Genomic DNA, 18,620 nt, shown 5'->3' with positions numbered 1-18,620 from the left:
GCTTCCAAGGAGCTTTCTGGTTGTACTTCCGCCAAGACAGATTTGTTTCTTCTTCTTCTTTTTAAAGAATCTTAGGAATTTTTAAAAAATTAATCATCTTCTTGGTGGGCTCTTACAAATTTTATAACAATCCATCATTCAAAAGTATTACGCACACTTGTGCATATGTTGCCATCAACATTTCCAAAACAGTTTCTTTCTACTTGAGCCCTTGCTGTCAGCTTGAAATAGTTCCTTGACCTCAAACCATTTTGTTTAATGGAAGAAAGAGCTGAAATTCATTCATAATTTGATAAATACATGTAAAAACTCCCTATGTTAATTGAATAAGTATAGGTTTAAAAATACTCATTATGTCCTCTGCTTTATTGCTCAAAAAAAATCAAATATATCTGAATTAGGACTTGCCCTATGTCAGGGCTACCACTAATTCTCCTGGCTGAACTGGCTTCTGTGTCCTTGGCAGCATTTACATATTTCATAACTGAACTTAAATGATATCCAGCTGAAATCTTCTTTTGGCAGTTGACAGTACTGTTAATATCCTTTTCCAGCACCGGAATTCAAATGCATTCATTTTTTTTCAGTCTTCGTATCCAATGTCTAACTTTCCCAAGCACACGAATTAATTGAAATTAATATGGCTTGGGTCCGGCGCACCTCAGTCCTCAAGGTAACAGCCTGCTTTTCAACACTTTGAAGAGATCTTGAGCAGGTTTCCCCAGTGCGACGTGTCCGTGGGTCAGTCCTGATCACTGCCTCCAGGAGTACTGACTGTGGATCCAAGCAAGATGAACGTCTTGACAACTCTAGTCTTCTCTCCACTCACCATGATGTCACCTCCTGGTCCGGTTGCGAGGATTTGGGTTTTCTTTACATTGAGCTGTCATCCACACTGAAGGCTGCAGTCCTTGATCTTCATCAGCGAGTGCTTCAAGTCCTCCTCACTTTCAGCAAGCGAGGTTGTGTCTCATCGGCGTATCACAGGCTGTCTATAAACCTTTCTCCAATCTTTGCACTGCATTCTTCTTCATATAATCCTGATCCAATTCTCTGATGACTTGCTCAGCATACAGACTGAATAAATGTGGTGAGGACATAGCCCTGACACACACCGTTCTTGATTTTAAACCGTGCAAGATTCCCTTTCTCTCTTCTTAGAACCGGGGAGACCGTGGAAAGGTTTGAGTGTTCTGGAATTCCCATTCTTCTCTAAGCTATAGATAATTTTTTTAAGTTAGTCCACACAATCTCATGAATTTGCAGTCAATAAAGCGCAAGTCCACATCTTTCTGGTCTTCTCTGCTTTCAGCCAAGATCCAGAAGGCATTGCAGTGATATCCCTTGTTCCACATCCTCTTCTGAATCTGGCTTAAACCTCGGGAAGTTCCAAACCCAAATACTACTGCAACTTTTGTTGGATGATCTTCAGCAGTAGTTCACTTGCATGCGCAATCAATGATAATGTTCTATAACTTGAGCATTCTGTTGGGTCACTTTTCTTTGAACGAATACAAATATGGATGGATCTCTTTGTGTCAGTTGGCCAGGTAGCTGTCTTCCAAATTTCTTAGCACAGACAAGCATGGGCTCACAGTGCTTCATCAGTTCCATTGGAACTCTATCAATTCTGGAACTTTTGTTTTTGGCAAATGCCTTGAGTGCAGTTGGACTTCTTCCTTCGGCACTATTGGTTCTTGCCCATATGCTACTCCTTAAAATCGCTGATGTCAACTGTTTCTTGTTGGTGCCGTGACTGTGTGTCTGTCCATCTTCTAGACTAGTTCTCGGTGGTGCCGTGACTGTGTGTCTGTCCATCTTCTAGACTAGTTCTCGGTGGTGCCGTGACTGTGTGTCTGTCCATCTTCTAGACTAGTTCTCGGTGGTGCCGTGACTGTGTGTCTGTCCATCTTCTAGACTAGTTCTCGGTGGTGCCGTGACTGTGTGTCTGTCCATCTTCTAGACTAGTTCTCGGTGGTGCCGTGACTGTGTGTCTGTCCATCTTCTAGACTAGTTCTCGGTGGTGCAGTGACTGTGTGTCCGTCCATCTTCTAGACTAGTTCTCGGTGGCACAGTGACTGTGTGTCTGTCCATCTTCTAGACTAGTTCTCGGTGGTGCCGTGACTGTGTGTCCGTCCATCTTCTAGACTAGTTCTCGGTGGTGCCGTGACTGTGTGTCTGTCCATCTTCTAGACTAGTTCTCGGTGGTGCCGTGACTGTGTGTCTGTCCATCTTCTAGACTAGTTCTCGGTGGTGCCGTGACTGTGTGTCCGTCCATCTTCTAGACTAGTTCTCGGTGGTGCCGTGACTGTGTGTCCGTCCATCTTCTAGACTAGTTCTCGGTGGCGCAGTGACTGTGTGTCTGTCCATCTTCTTTTGATGCTTCCTGCATCTCTCAATATTTTGCCCACAGCACTTTTCAATGCTGCTACTTGAGGCTCGAATTTTTTCTTCAGTTCTTTGAGTTTAAGATAACTGAGTTAAACTGAGCAAGTTTCCCCTAGGTCTTTGCACATTTCATTATAATATTTGACTCTTGTCGTCTCGAGCTGCCTTTTGAAATTTCTTGTTCAGCTCTTTTACTTCACTAGAAGTTGGTGGAGTGTATCCCTTACGTGCTATTCCTCACAGGTCTGGAACAATCACTGAGTCATGGCCAGACAGAGATGTGACAGAGCCCTTGGAAGCTGCAAACAGTGCGTGACTCCCCACGGAAGGCTGGCAGTACAAACACACCGGGAGCCACCTCGGAATGAAGGCCTCTTTCCCAAAGGATCCAGCTTCGGAGTGCAGTTCTGCTCTCTACACCGGTTGCCGTGAGTCAGAAGTGACTGGAAGGTAAGCGCACTGGGTTTAAGTTACCTCTGTAGACATGCTCTTTTCTACATACAGCGCCCTGGTGGTGTCGTGGCTAAAGCGCTCCACCGCTCATCAAGAGGCCAGTCGCTGAAACTCACCACTCGTCTCGTGTGCAGAATAAGGAAGTGGCAGTCTTCCGTCTCAAAGACTGACAACCTTTGCGTTTGGAAGTCCTACTCTATAAGCTGCCTGCTTGTGGAAATCACAGCCGATTTATCCCTGGCACTGCAAACGTAATCACTACTTCTCTAACTCAAATTGGTATATTTCTAAGTTCATGTGCTAGCAGTACTTACTTCGCACGGTCTCATAGACGGCAACATTTACAGGGGACAACCTAGTCGAGATTCAAAACTCACTGCCATCAAGTCAATTCCGACTCATGGAGACCCTACAGGACAGGGGAGAACCGCCCCTGTGGGTTTCCGAGACTGCAACTCTTTACAGGAGTAGAAAGCTTCATCTTTCTCCTGGGGAGCAGCTGGTGGTTTTGAACTGGTGACCGTGTGGTTAGCAGCCATCAATGTTTAAGGACTACATTCATAAGCAAGATCCAGGTCAGTGCCAGGTTAGAACATTAAAACACCCATTCACTATGCAATTGAATCATTTCTTTGAGAGGTGGGTTGTTTGTACACTTGAAAAATATCGTTTTCTTTTTGTAACAAACCTGTTTCAGGTTCCTCGTCGTCAGTCTTACTATCAAATATATTAAGTCTCTTTCCCTGGGATAAGTTCTTCCTAAGACTAAAAAAAAAAAGAAAACAAATCTATTTTAGTGAACAATTTTATAAATTACCAACTAAAAATTATTGGAGAAAAACATTTTATGTGAAATATTCTACACAGAAATTTAAAATGCCAATGGCGGGGGAGGGAAGGGATAAAAGGGAGCTGATATCAAGGAATTCAAAGAGAAAGAAAAGGTTTTGAAACTGATAGGGGTAGCAATTGTACAACACTGCTTGATTTGATTGAACTATGGAATGGTATGATAGCTGCAAGAGCTCCCAATAAAATGATTAAATAAATAAATTAAATTAAAAATAAAAGAGAGTTAGCTCAAAATCGCCCATTTTTTACCAAGACAAAAATTCTAAAAACATCTTAGATCGAAATTTACAAAAGAAAACACAGAGAAACTACAATAAATATTGGAAACCATAATAATAAAATAAAATGCCAATTACTGATCCCAGACTAAATTGTCACATCTCTTAAACTGCTTGCTAAAATAGAGCCATTACATTCGAGTTTTTGCTTCAAAATACATCCAAGCAATTACAGCAATTTCATTTCCATAATACCTAATTGAAACGATTAGCTTAATTTGCCATCATTTTCATTTGATCCATTTCAGATTAAGGTTTTAGACAACTCAGTGCTGTAGAAAGCTAGCAAAATGTGCTAAATTAGAAATTGTGGAAGTAAACATTTGTCTGAAGAACAGAAAACACTGCAAGGTTTAATTACAAATTATAATAATAAAGATTACTGAGACAGAACACTCTAAAAAGCAATCATTCTGTAATTAAAAAATAATTATTAACCTTCTTCATTAAACTATTAACTGACTATTGAAATGAACACCAAGGAGTTCCAAGGCAGTTTTCCTTCTCTGTTAGAATCAACCGGTCTTCAGGTGGCCACAATTCACATATTTGAGTAAATTTACTGGTAGATTACAAACCAGTTTGGCAGATTGAAAGCCAGGTTATAAACTGGAAGGTTTGTTTTTTTAGAAATTTTGAGGTCTTACTTTTTAGATCCAATTGTGTGTTAAACAATATGAACTGAAACAATATAAACACCATGATCAAAATTAAATCCAAACCCATGGCCATCGAGTTGAATCCAGTCCACTGGAGTGACTGGAGTTTGAACCACCAACCTTCTGGTTAGCAACCAAGCACTTACCCACTGCCCTACCAGGACTCCTTCAAATGAGCTAAAGTGATCTCTAATTGTATACCCTTTCCTTGAGCAACAGATTCCCAAACTTAGTTGGCCCACAGGCCCTTTTCAGAAGGAAAAAAAATTACTCAATGCTACTCCTCCCCGCAATTAAAACCTTTTGCAGTACATCCCATAATCCAGGATAAAATGTAGTAGGCATCGGCTTTTAAAGTCCTGTCCCCCCCTCCCCATTGTTATAGCCCCCTCCAGCGGGCGATATCGCCCACTTTGGGAAATGTATTATCAGGACCCCGTGTTTCCTAATAGAAGAACCCAGACTCCAGAACCACCCACCAGGTCATGTGTACTTCCTCCGACCCAGCCTTCCAGAAAACGAGTGTCAGGTAGCCAGGCTGATCAAGGATGTCACAGTACAGAAGGCAGGGCTCGTAGGATGCACTGCCCTGCGGAGGGAGGAGTTCCAAGAGGAAACACTAAAGAGAGGGGAACTACCACTGGTTGGGCACCTACTGAGTTTGGAAAGATGAGGCTGTCTGCTCCCATAATGACTTAGTCTTGGGCACCCTATAGAGAGAGCAGTGTTTCCCCAAGTGGGTGATACCACCTCTGGAGGTGCTGGAACGATGAGGGGGGAGGGGGAAGGGGAGGGGACAGACGGCTACAACAGCAGATACCTACGCTTTATGCTGGATTACAGGCTGTAGTAAAAAGTTTTTAATTGCCAGGGAGGTACTAAGTAATTTTTTCTTTCTTTATTTGGAATGATGGGGACAGGCAGCGAAATAGGTTTGGGGAACCTATACTCTGTAAGAGTCAGAACTGGCTCAGTGGCAGTGGGTTTGCGCTTTTTAAAGAGGCTTTTGAGCGAGGTTTCATCACCAGCACGTTACGAGTGGGAGCCGAGCCAACGGCGCCCAGCAAACCACAATGCAGCTCATCTGAAAACAAGCGAAACCAGTGGACCGCAAAGCCTGGATACCTTTTCCTAAACTCTGCACTCTGCTGATAGTCCCGATAATTCTCAGGCTCTTCATCAAACTGAATCTGATGCTCCGGTCTTGTGCTGGCTCTAGCTTTTCCAGATTTGGCAATTTTCATATCCGTTATGATGTTACTGAAACTGAAATGAGAAAAAGGTCAAGTGTATAGGACAAACAAGCAAACACACTGCAAACTCACTGCCATTAACCGGACTGGATGCCCGGCGACCCTACAAGGGCAGAGGACGCCACAAGGGGTCCTGGCAGCTTACTCAGTGACTCCGCAGATGGGAAAGGGGCCTCTTCTAAGTCGGAAGGAAGCCCTGCTGCCCCACTCACCTGACTTTCTGCCTCTGGCTGTCCTCCTGGGCCTGAGAGGCCTGCTCGTGCAGCCGCAGCTGCCGGAGCAGCTCCGACTTGGTCGTCTGCTTGTCAAAAGGGAGAGACTCCGCGACTGCAGACGCGGCGGCCACTAGCTTAGGACTCAGGGGCTCCTGTCTGCAGAAGAAAATGAAACAGAAAAGAGCACTGGTGATGCTCCCTTGGTTTGGTGAAGTTACTTTGTGACAAACATGTTTCCTCAATCATAAGAGTGTCATTCAGTGACATATCTGGCCAAAGGAAAGAAACCCAAACCAGAGCCATTCGTTCTATAGACGTTGACATGCTAGCATGTTAATGGGGAGGAGCGCAGTGAATGACCTGGCCACTAATCAGAAAGGTTATTGCTTGGGAGCCGTGGCCCCGCCCACCACCACCTGCTGTGTGTCAGAAGGCCCAGGCAATGGCTCGGGTCAAGATGGGCTGACGGCAGAATCGTAGCTTATTCTGAACGTTTTGCTTATGCTGTGTCTATTCGGGTGCATCTCAATGGTGGGCCGCCTCTGGAGGGGACTCCCTCTGGAAGCTGTATTATTTGTCTCGCTGTTTCTTGGTAAATGAAACCCAGGGACACTGAGATGACAAGGAAGGAAAACAGAACGAGGGTTGCGGGAGGGGTGATGTAGAGGGGCGGGAGAGTTAAGAAGGAGATGCCCAGGAAAGAAACGTAGGTTTGGAAACTGGTTATGGAAGCAATTGTACAAGTATGTTTAATAAGATTCCACTATGGAACCATATAATATATGCATTAATTTTAAAAAGGTTACCAACTGTAGTCGATAGTGGCAGATGTACTAAGGCTCAAATGTAATATCCTGTCATCTAATCTCCCTTCTGAGCCATTTTAAGGTTGTTTCAGTTACAAACAACAAAAGTGAAGGAGAACCCCACCTGGCTCAGCCTCTGGTGACTCCCGCTGACCCTACACGAGAGATGTGAGCAGCCTTCTATGATGCAGAACACTGGAAAGTGGATTCTGGCAGGTGCGGTTAGGTTAACATTGAGCACCTTATCACTTGAGCTCCCTTATGAGCCAGTGTAAATGTATTCTAGTGGAACTACTGGATTGTATGATATGTGAATTATATGCCAATAAAACCACTGAAAACAAAAAGCAATGGCCATCCAGTTGATGCTGACTCATAGCGACCCAACAAGAAAGGGCAAAGCTGCCCCTGTGAGCTTCTAACCATGTAACTTAAAAAAAAAATCATTTTGGAGGGCTGGTACAGCTCTTATCACAATTCATCCATCCACTGTGTCAAGCACTTTTGTACATATGTTGCCATCATCATTTTCAAAATATTTTCTACTTGAGCCCTTGGTATCAGCTCATTCACCCCACCCCTGCCTTTTACAGCTCCTATCACAATCCTTGCTAATTTTAAATTATTATTTGTTCATGTCTTACAATGACCGATATCTCCCTCACCCACTTTTCTGGTATCCATCCCCCAGGGAGGGGGTTATATGTAGATTATTGTAATTGGTTCCCCTTCTCCCCCCACCTTCCCTTTCCCTCCCTGGTGTTGCTATTCTCATTATTGGTCCGGAGGGGTTTATCTGTCCTGGATTCCCTGTTTCTAGCTCATATCTGTATCCATGTACATGTTCTGGTATAGCCGGATTTGTGAAGAAGAAATGGGAGCATGATAGTGGGGGGGAGGAAGCATTTAAGAAGTAGAAGAAAGTTGTTTCGTCTGTGCTATACTGCACTCTGACTGGCTTGTCTCTTCCTTGTGACCCTTCTGGAAGGGGATGTCAATTGTCTACAGATGGGCTTTGGGTCTCCACTCTACACCCCCTTGTTCACAATATGATATGATTTTTTTGTGTTCTGGGATCAAAATTAACGCTTCACTCTACCTGCTTTTCTACCTCTGGATCAGCTACCTGACAGTCAGGTCAAGGTCCTCCAATCCCTGACGTTGGAGAAGGACTTTAAGTGCTGAACTTTCTAAGATCTAGTAGACCAGAACCTGACAGGAATGAAAGAAAAATAGTAAGAGAGTGAAGAGCGAATACAACAGTAAGTTTAAAAAGAAATGCAGACATTTAAATTTTTCTTTGTGACTAAAGCTTAAACTCTATCCTGGAATCGCTGCTATTTTCAGCTGCTAATGTTCCCATCTGCTAAGAATATGCAAAACAGAATAGTGAATTTTAGAATTTTACAGCTTCTGCTTCTGGCTGTATAATTGGGAATTAGCTAATAACTTGCAAAGGTGATGAAAACTTAAAAAAAAAAAAGCATTTAACAATCTATTTTATTGTACATATAGGTTATTCTTTAATTTTGTACTCTTCTGTACTTTCTACCTATCTCTAAAATAAACTGTACACAACATGTCATTTTGGAGACTGAAGTGCTTCTGACCCAAAGCTATGGCTGTTGTCATTGTCCTCACATGCACACAGAAGCGGGCAGTGAATAAGGAGGCCGGAGCAGGAGGGAGGCTGCTGAATCGCAAGGCTGGCCAGGAAAGTGGACTCGATCAGGGCCTGCCGGAAGAACCTCTTGGATTGTCCCTTAGCAGTGAGGAGGGCAAGACTTTGTCTCCCGCTCTTTGACAGGTTAGTAGGAGAGACTGGCCCCTGCATCATGCTTGGTAAAGCGGAGGGGCGCCAACAAAGAGAAAGCCTCTCAACCACCCACCCTGGGCTGGACCACAGCCCCAGCTGTGAGGCTGGCGCTGGACCGGGCAGGGTTCTGTCCACTGTATGTCATTAGGGTGCCTGTGAGCCGGAACCAACTAGATAGATGGCCCCTAACACACTTTCAGAAAAGACACTCTAATGAGGGGAAAGACACACTATTAAGTGGGCCTGTAACTTGGTACAAGTTCTGGCAGGTGATCTGGTTATATTACACACACACACACACACACATATATATATATATATCTGATGATATATAATAAGTCTAAAACATGCATATGCTATGCTCAAGCAATAACACCCACCCACTCCCTTATAGGAAATATGAGATGCTGCAGGCTACCCCCTCCACCTGGAGGACAAACCGACTCGCAGCTGTCCAGAAGCCACAGCCTACACTTTACTTCAGCTCAAACGTGCCCTTCTCAGCGTCCTTGCCCGGGTCACGCTTTTAAAATGACCACTCTCCAGGCTCATCACTCTGACCTCCCCTTTTGACCAACTGGGTGGGGTGGGGTGTGTGTGTGTGTGTGTTTCCTCCCCAATATAATACAAAGACCAAGGGCCGTATTCGATTTGCAGACTGAGGACAGGGCCCGAGATCCAACAGCGCAGGAATGGTGCCAATGCACGCATGGGATGAATGACAGCCTTGTTTAAGACTCGCACAAAGCTAGTCTGATGCTTCAGGCTGTGTATCAGTCTGGTTGGGCAATGATCCTCACTGGTTTGGTAGTTATGGGACCAGGTCATGAGGCATTTTGTGCAATGATGTAATCAGCTTCTGTAATATAGTCTGATGTGATCCGGCCCTGGTCTGATCCACTCAGCATTCATACACACCTGGCCCCGTATAATCTCAAAGATAAAGGGAAGAAACGCAGCAGGCTGGTGGGGCAGCTTCAGGTGTCCTCTCAGCAGAGCCCTGGCGCCGTCTTCCTGTGGTGGCAGTTCACACAGCACTTCAAGTTCGGGAAGGAGAGGCGCAGTCGGCAGGGGTGGGAGCCGTCTAGTTGAGTGCCTCACAGTAACCGTTCACTCTGGGAACAAGGCCCCGGGAAGAGTTTCCCAGATCGCTGCAAGGACTATGCAGTGACCAGAATAACCCCTCTCAAGGAAGACCTAACGGCAGGGCTCCCTCCCAGCTAGGTAGGTAGAGTTCACCCAGGGGCAAGCCATCCATCAGGGGCCAATGTTAGTCATGACAAAATTGACTAGAATGTAGGTGACACCCTAGTTATTCAGGCCACCAGGTGTGGCAGACTGCCTGTTCGGAAAACGGACACAGCACTATTCCTGGTCCCACCTGCTCTTCCCAAACTCTGGCACAACCCATCAAGAAAGGGAGTCTACTTGTTCTCTTCCTGAGCCTTTGTGACCGCCTCAACCAACAGAAGAGAGGGGCTGGGGGTGGGGAGAAGTGATACCCTAACTGGGAAGGCTGGGAAGGGAACGTGACACCACTGTTTGTCCTCAGAACCAGCGATCAGATGTGAGGATGCCCATTCTGGATACGGGTACAACTCAAGCTCAGAAGCACGTCAGAGCACCACCGAGCTGCCTCCCAGCAGAGCGTGCCCAGTGCAAGCACAGGGCACTTGCTCAGGTAAGTCAAGGGTTAAACGAACACGTACTCTCTAGCCACGAGACAGGATTCCATGCATGCACTACAGCAGAACACAACCACCATCACACTGACCAGCTTCGGAAAACGGTCACAACAAAGTACTGCACAAATCCCGCTTTTGCAAATATTTCTGAGTGTCTAAGCATAAGAGACATTAAAATGCAAACAGAAGGTATTTCAGGAAGATTGGGTAAATGCTTCTGAGTTTTTTATGGCTTTAATTTTTCCTCCAAAGACTAAGAAGTATGTTTCCATTGTGTGTGTGCTGCATATTTGCCTAGGGCTTTTCATTCCTTTGTTGTTTCTAAATGGAAGCAGGAGGTACCTACTGTAGGCACTCGCTTACTCTGAAAACAAAGTCAAGCCCAGTTGCCATGACGTCTATTCCGGCACCTGGCGACCCGATGTGTGTCAGGACAGAACTGGACTCTGCGTGGATTTTAATGGCTCTGGTCCTTTGGACATAGACCGGACGATCTTCTCTCTGGGTGCCTCAGGGAGAATCTGAACCACCAACTGTCCAGCTCGTTAGCAGTTTGCTCCCTGCCACCCAACCGTGCTGTCCAGAGACCCCGCAGAGAAGTGAAGGAGCTTCACTAAAATGTTAAGTCCTTCTGGGAGACGGGGAGTGAACGTGTGTTGTTCCTGCTGATGGGAGTCCGTGGTGGGTCTTAAAGTTATATACTGTCACTGGAATTGAGCATGTCATCAAATCAATGTAAGAGGACCTATTATTTTCTGGACCACTAAACCAAACTTCTGCCACTTACACAAAGACAAAGGCTGTGATGCCGCAGGTACAGGTGGCCTCCCATAGCACCCCAGTCACAAGGGGCCATCCATACCGGGGTCTATTATTTCCTCGTGTGCTTATCCATAAGCATGTACTACGGTCAATGTTGCAGCAGCTCCAGGTTTTGCGGTCTTCTCATTCTCAGACGTTCACTGACAATGTGCAATGTCATGAGTTATTGTTCAGAACCTGAGCATAACCAGCCATTCCAGACCAAGGACGGCAGTCAGCCAAGGACGCAGGCCAGCGGGGCCAGGAGAAGAGCAGGAATGGAAACAGGAAGCACAGGGAGGAAGAGGGCTCTGTGAATGTACATTGTGAGATTGCAATCAGCCAACCGACCAACAAAAACAAGGTGGGTTGGTGTCAGGAGTTATAAAGGACTGAAAGTTGGGCCATGTTCAACTTTTTTTTTTTTAAATCATTTCACTGGGAGCTCCTACAACTCTTATCCAAATCCACACACACATCCATTGTGCCAAGCACATTTGTATATCCGTTGCTGTCGTCCCATTTTCAAAACATTTCCTTTCTACTTGAGCCCTTGGTAGCAGCTCATTTTTCCCCTAACCCACCCTCCCTCACGAACCCTTGATAATTTATAAATTATTATTTTGCCATGTTCAACTCTTAACAATATCCGACAACCACACTGCACCTCCCCCGAACCCCCCAAGAGCCATTATGGTCCTGACTCACCTCACTGGAGACCGGACCTCCAGGACGACTTACTCAGCATCTCCTACCATCGGAAGCCCACGCCCACTGCCAGTGAGCACTCCAGCCCATGGCCACCCTAGGTTCTCAAGGCTGTACGTCTTTACGGGAGCCGCCAGCCTTACGTCTCTGCCGAGGTGCAGTGGTGGTTTGAACCACCAACCTTGGGTCAGCAGTGCAATGCTTACCTGATGTGCCCAGGGCGCCTCATCAGAAGCATCAGCTGATAATTTCACCATCGGGGTACATTTTTAGGGCTTTATGGTCTATTTGTTTTAATGTTCAGGGGAGCCTCAAAGTGTTTGTTACAAAATTCTATTACCTTTTCACTCTGTCTCTCCATGAACTTTTTGAGGCGCCCACATATGTATTAAGATAAATCTGTAGGTTTATATATAGTACTTCTAACTCTCAGAGACAACATGGGATCTCTAAAGACTGATAATAAAAGGTAACTATTTTTAAATAAGGTATTTGTCTCATGTGAGAGCCCCACCGTAAGAAGGGGGCTACTTCTATCAATAAAACATACGCCCCCCTCCTCACTTACCCACAGAGCTAAGTTCCAAAGACCTTATCACTATGTAAAAATAGGCATTATGTGGAAATGGGTGAGATCAGAGCACAGAATGGACGATAACATCACAACGTAACTGCCAAATCTCGTCATTACACAACGGCCAACCGACTGAGAACCGTGACTTGTCCAAGGGGACACATAACCCATCACAGCCAGATGTAAATGTACCATGTACCCTCGAGTATGAGCCGAGTTTTTTGGCACACCTTTAATGCCGTTTTTGTGGTAAAATTAGGTGTCTTGGCTGATATTCGGGTCGGCTTATACTCAAGTAGATACGGTTAAGTTGATAATGTGCAAAGCAGACAGAATATGTTTTACTGATGTGAGTTCCAGGTGCTGGGTAACTAGGCCGGTGACGAGGGAGGAGAGGTTGCCGCCCCTTCAACAAGCACGTGTAATTGTAACCCTCTTCGGGAGCCTCAAAGGGACCTTGAGAGCACTGATAGTGACTGACCAGAGGCGTAAACTTCACACTTGGAATCAACACAAAGGAGGACTTTTTATCACAGAACCCAGCTCCTGTCCAGGTGAATCCAACTCATAGTGACTCTATAGGGCAGAGCAGAACTGGTCCAGAGGGTTCCCAGGGTGGTCGGTCTTACGGTGGGGGGAGGAAGGGGAACTGATCGCAGTGACTGATGTACAACCCCCACCCACCCCCACACACACACAGGGTGATGAACAGGAACATGGGTGAAGGGAGACAGAGGATGGTATAAGATGTGAAAATAATAATAATTCATAATTTATCAAGGGTTTATGAGGGTGGGAGAGGGAGGGAAAAAATGAGAAGCTGATGCCAAGGAATCAAGTACAAAGAAAATGTTTTAAAAAGGATGATGGCCACATACGTACAAATGTGCTTGACACAATGGATGGATGGATTGTTATATGGGCCTTAAGAGCCCTCGATAAAAAATTTAAAAAAGCAAACAGTCTCATCTATTTCTCCCACGTAGCAGCTGATGGGTTTGCACCATTAACCTTTGGTTAGCAGCCCAGTGCTCCACTTGGGCTCCTTTGTGAAACAGAAGGCTTCAAATAAGCAAGTTCTTCACAGTCAGGTTGTAAAAGGTACTTGTTAATTAACAGCATAAAGCAGCAATACAATGCAATTCACAGCCCTGAAGAATAGGTGAGAAAGCACTCTTGGCCTCAAGCACTTACTCTAGGCCCTGAGTCTACACCACCGCCATGTCAAACTCACTGGCACGGAATCGATGTCAGCTCACACCGATCCTACGGGAGGATTCCTGTCCTTCTTCCTCAGAGCAGCTGGTGGTTTTGAACTGCGGACCAAAGTATCCGCCACCAGGGAACAAAGTGCTATTTACCCTCCTATAAATATTACTCACCAGATCCGTGGTGCACTCTACTTGGAACAACTCTGAAAAGCCAAAGCTTACTGGGGCTGCAAAGAGGACATTTCAACTTCAATCCCACCTACCTCTTCCTGAACGCACGGTCTTTACTTTTGCGAAGCTTGCCAATCGTAGCCGCCATGTCTCGAATAGGTCTTCGGTCGGGCGGCTTGGCAGTCTGTACATTTACTGTGCTTACTTCAATCTTCATGTCCTTGATCACATTTAGCAGGTTCTTCTTCATGCTCTCCATTGCACTACCTGGCTTCTTCGAGGTTCCCCTGGAAAGCTCTGGGTCTGGACCAGCCTGCTCATCTTTCTTGTTACAGATCACGTTGTTAGTACCAAAATATCTTTGGGTATTATCTTTTGTCCTGGGAAAGAAACATTCGAGAGAGAAAAAGGTACCATATAACATAATCAAGCAGAAACTCAAACCCAGTTTTTAATTTTTCCAGTTCATGCTCTTTTGTCTTTAAAAAGAAAAAGGGTCCCTACACGCACCATTTCATGACTGACTTACATCCTCTGTGCTGTACAGTCATTCTCCCCTCCCCTGAAGGCTGCTCTCCTTTACCACCAAACCACCACCTCCTCTGGCTCCTATCTCATTTCTTAAGTGGCTCTTGTCAATTTGATCCCACATATAGTTCTTAAAATAATATAAAACTCAGGCAGATACTCTTTCCTAATTAAGCTAAACGAAGGTTTGGCTGTAAGGAGACTTGGGGAGTGGGGGTTATTTTTGGTTTCAAGTTTAAAGATTATGGCAGGGTTATAGCTTGGGGGAGGGGGCGGGGAGGGCCTTCATCCAACCTTCCTGGTTCCAGGAAGTCTGCTGTCCATGACAATTTGAAAGTCTGTTCTACATTTTCTCCCCTTTGAGTGGTAGATGTCGAGGAGACAATTATCTGTCCATTCTACATCCTACTAACCCACCCATTCTAGACTTCCCTTCTATTCCTGCCTCTCCTTCTTCCTCCATTGTCCCATTGAAAGGAGACCAATGGCTGAGCCTTGGCTGGTTGCTTGCATGGCTTTAAAACCCCAGGGGCTATGTATCAAACTGTGACAAAAGCACTAAGCATACTAGGTCAATTAGCTGGGGTGCCCAATGAAGCCACAATCCTAAATCACTAAACCAAGATGCCAACTCCCAAGAGGTGTTTGGTTGTACAGAACCATCCTCAGCAGCTACTCCGTTTGTTTGGGGGTTTGTTTTGCTTTTTGGGGGGGGGGGATGTCATTGCTGTAAATACATTAGCTCACTGGAACCTTATTATAACATACAGTTATAACACTCCTGATAAAAATAGCTCTAAATTATTTTCCACCTGCAAGTTAAATCACTCGTGTTAAAGGTTGCATTATTCGAGAAAAAGAGAAAGAATCCCACATAGATTGACTTCATCTTTCCAAGACAAAATGCCACAGTCTCTGTATTTGTTATAACAAATCCTGGGCAGGAAGTAACCCTGTAATAAGAGTTACCTTCCCATGTGAGCTTATATCCACTGACAGCATCTCAGCACTTCCAACATAATACATCCCAAGCTACATTCCAGAACACCCCACTCTGACAGACTCTATTTTTCATCCTCCTGAACTGGACCAAAGAACACTAGCTAGTGGAACTGTGGTTTAATGTTGGGCAATTAACTGCAAGATCAGAGGTTCTTCTTCCATGTGGGCTTTGTTGCTTCTCAGCCAGATGGCCACTTGTTTACCTTCAAGCTTTTAAGACCCCCTGATGCTATATCTTTTTATAGCTGGGCACCATCAGCTTTCTTCACCACCTTTGCTAATGCATACATTTGTCTTCAGCGATTGTATCAGGAAGGTGGACACACAATGATATAATTTATTGCCCTTTGATACCTGATCCCTTTGACACCTCGTGATCACACAGGGTGATGTGCTTCTTCCAGGTGGGCTTTGTTGCTTCTGAGCTTGATAGCCACTAATTTACCTTCAAGCCTTTAAGACCCTAGACGCTTTATGTTTGATAGCCGGGGCACCATCAGCTTTCTTCACCACATTTGCTTATGTACACATTTGTCTTCAACGATCGTGTTGGGAAGGTGAGCATTGTGGAGTGGCAATTTAATAGAACAAAGTGTTCTTGCATTGAGGGAGCACTTGCGTGGAGGCCCAATGAAGGTCAGAGGTTCTAACCCACCAGCTGCTCCATGGGAGTAAGAGAAGAGTGTCGGCTCTTGAAAAGCCCTGTGTGGGGTCACTAGGAGTCAGAATCAACTCAATGGCAGTGGGTGTTAGTCTGGGTATTGGGTCAACCCATTACCAAGCATATTCTATACTTTAAAAACTCTAGGCATGTTTAATTCCCCCACCCCACCAGCCTTTTTCATCTGTTTCCGTTAGTGATCCCCTGATCGGTTGGGTACCCAGCTGAAACTTTTGCCCTCTCTGACCACGCTGTCATTTTCTCACCACACATCATATGAAATCAATTCTTCCGTGCACTTTTCCTTCCCATCCCCACCGAGACCAACCTGCTTTGGGCCGTCCGTGTTAGCCAAACTGGCCTCCAACAATACTTGCAGCACACTCACGTTTTCATCATCATGAGACTCCTCAGAGGCTACAGAAGGCCGAGTATGCAATACTTGCCTGGCTACTTCCCACCTGGGGTCACTTGTTATGTCTTATAAGACTTCCCATCCAGAAAAGATTCCTCTGACCTTTCCTACAATGGTCACTGTCAGGTGCCCACTCAGTGGGTTCTGACTCATGGCGATCCTGCGTACGACAGAAGGAAACCAGCCCCTCTCTGTGCCATTCTCACAATCGTTCCTAAGCTTGAGCCACAGTTCCAGGCACTGTGTCCATCCATCTCATCGAGCCTCTTCCTCTTTTGTGATAACTCTCTGCAAGCATGCTGTCCTTCTCCAGGGACTGGCCCTTCGTGATAACATGTCCACAGTAGGTGAGACTACATCCCAGCATCCAGCACGGTGCGTGCCTCTGTACTCCCATAGCAATTACCTGTGGGACAAATGAAGAGTACTCTGCGCACACTACTACCCTAGCGCACAGTTTGTTGCACTGTGTTGCCAGGTGCTCTCCAGACAGCTCTGACTCACAGTGATCCTGCTACATTCAACCGAAGGAAACAGTGCATGGTGCCCCACCACACTCAACTGCCACATGTGAACCCAGTGGTTGCAGGCACGGCATCACTTGATCTTGTTGACGGTCCTCATCTTTTTTCACTGACCCTCTACCCAGCAGGCTGTCCTTCTGCAGAGTGGTCTCTCCCGACAGCAAATCCAAAGTGCCTGGGATGAAGTCTCACTACCCTCACTTCTAAGGAAGCTTCTCAGTGGACTTCCTCCATGGCAAGTTGATCTGTGGTCCTGGCAGCCACGGTGCTGTCCAGGTTCTTTGACAACATCATCGTTCAAATGTGTCGTCTCTTGTGGCCTTCCTTATTCGGTGTCCAGCTATATCAGCATTTACTCAAAATTCAAAAGAAAATAAAAACCAGACTTAAACCAAACCCCGTGCCCCCAAATGGATACCAAGGCATAGCAATCCTATGCAGGGCTTCCAGTGTAGCTGGCGGGTGGGTTTGAACGATCGACCTTTCGGCCAGCAGCCCAACAGCTTACCCGCAGCGCCACTGGGGCACCTTAGCGCGTGCTCCACCGTCCTTGAATTGGCCAGAGCGCTGTGATGGTAAGACTGGTTTGTTCCAAGCTAAATGTGTTACTACCACATTGCTTTCTCCAGCAATGAGCTAAGGGAATAAAGGAACCAGGAATAAGCCTATTAAAGATGCCTAAAGAGGGGCAAATAATACTGGCAGTAATAATAGCTTAAAAACAAAACCTTCAGTTCGGGAGCCTGGCTAAACAAGGAAGATGATGATACGCGGCGTGCGGATCTGGGCAACAGATCTGGAATGTCATCGTACCCAACCTCGGGAAAAATCATTTTATTTCTGGGATCCCTCTCCCCCTCATAGTTACTGCAAGGGTCTCTCTGCTCCCGTGCACCCCAGGAAGCAGGGGACCGGTTGACATTACTGGGCGGGCAAGGGCGTGGGTTTGCCCGTGCCCTGCAGGGCCCACACAGCCGACATGCGTTACCTGAGCGCTCCGGGCGAAGCAGCAAGGGGCCGCGCCGCCGTCGCCGCTCCCTCCGCGCGCCCATTAGACCGAGGGAGGCGGGAGAGCGCGGGACGCGGCGCGAAGGCCGAGAGGCGCGGAAGCAGCGCCGCCATCCTCCGTTCGCTCCGAAGGCACAGTCGAGAGCGTCCCTCTGCTAAACGCGCCCCGCTCGCTCTTCCGTCCCGTCCCGGAGCGGTCCTCCCTCTTGGTGTTCCGGCGGACAACGGGGCCCGGAACCTTTGTTCCGGCGTCGGCGCGTTCCGGGACGGTGGGCGGAGCCTCAGGCCGCCCCGCCCCGCCCTCCGCGGGCCGACTCTCCGCCCGGGCTCGAACCTGTGTCGGTGCTCGGCGAGCTTTCGTAGGTCGGAGAGGGGTGGCCAGCTGTGAGCCCAATAAGATGCGGCAGAGAACTGGGCGCTTCGAGCGTTTGGGGAAGAGAAGTCCTGGCCCCCCAAGAAATAAGATTGCCCGCCATAGGGCATTCTGCCCAAGACCTTCGTTTTTCCTTGCTTTTCAGTGTCTGCGCTTGATGTACGACGCATGAGGCATAAACAGTATGTTTACACAGTATATTATATATTGTGTATATAGAATATACAGAGACTATCATC

At 46.4% G+C, this 18,620-nt stretch overlaps 1 protein-coding gene across 1 annotated transcript in view; it reads right to left on the bottom strand.

Moving 5' to 3' along the window:
- The window catches only part of MRPS31 (mitochondrial ribosomal protein S31), a 29,276-nt gene extending 11,101 nt beyond the window's left edge, over positions 1–18,175 (bottom strand). Inside the window, exons 1-5 of the mRNA XM_075562890.1 lie at positions 17,989–18,175; positions 13,963–14,250; positions 6,096–6,254; positions 5,756–5,896; positions 3,530–3,606 (exon numbers count right to left, since the gene is read on the bottom strand). Of these exons, the coding sequence (XP_075419005.1) occupies positions 3,530–3,606; positions 5,756–5,896; positions 6,096–6,254; positions 13,963–14,250; positions 17,989–18,122 (799 nt within the window). The 5' untranslated portion in view covers positions 18,123–18,175. The remainder of the gene's footprint in view (positions 1–3,529; positions 3,607–5,755; positions 5,897–6,095; positions 6,255–13,962; positions 14,251–17,988) is intronic.
- Between the last annotated feature and the right edge of the window lie 445 nt (positions 18,176–18,620).

Source organism: Tenrec ecaudatus, chromosome 11 (genome assembly GCF_050624435.1).
Source record: "Tenrec ecaudatus isolate mTenEca1 chromosome 11, mTenEca1.hap1, whole genome shotgun sequence".
Classification (NCBI taxonomy): Eukaryota; Metazoa; Chordata; class Mammalia; order Afrosoricida; family Tenrecidae; genus Tenrec; species Tenrec ecaudatus.
This window is presented reverse-complemented; position numbering and strand designations above follow the sequence as displayed.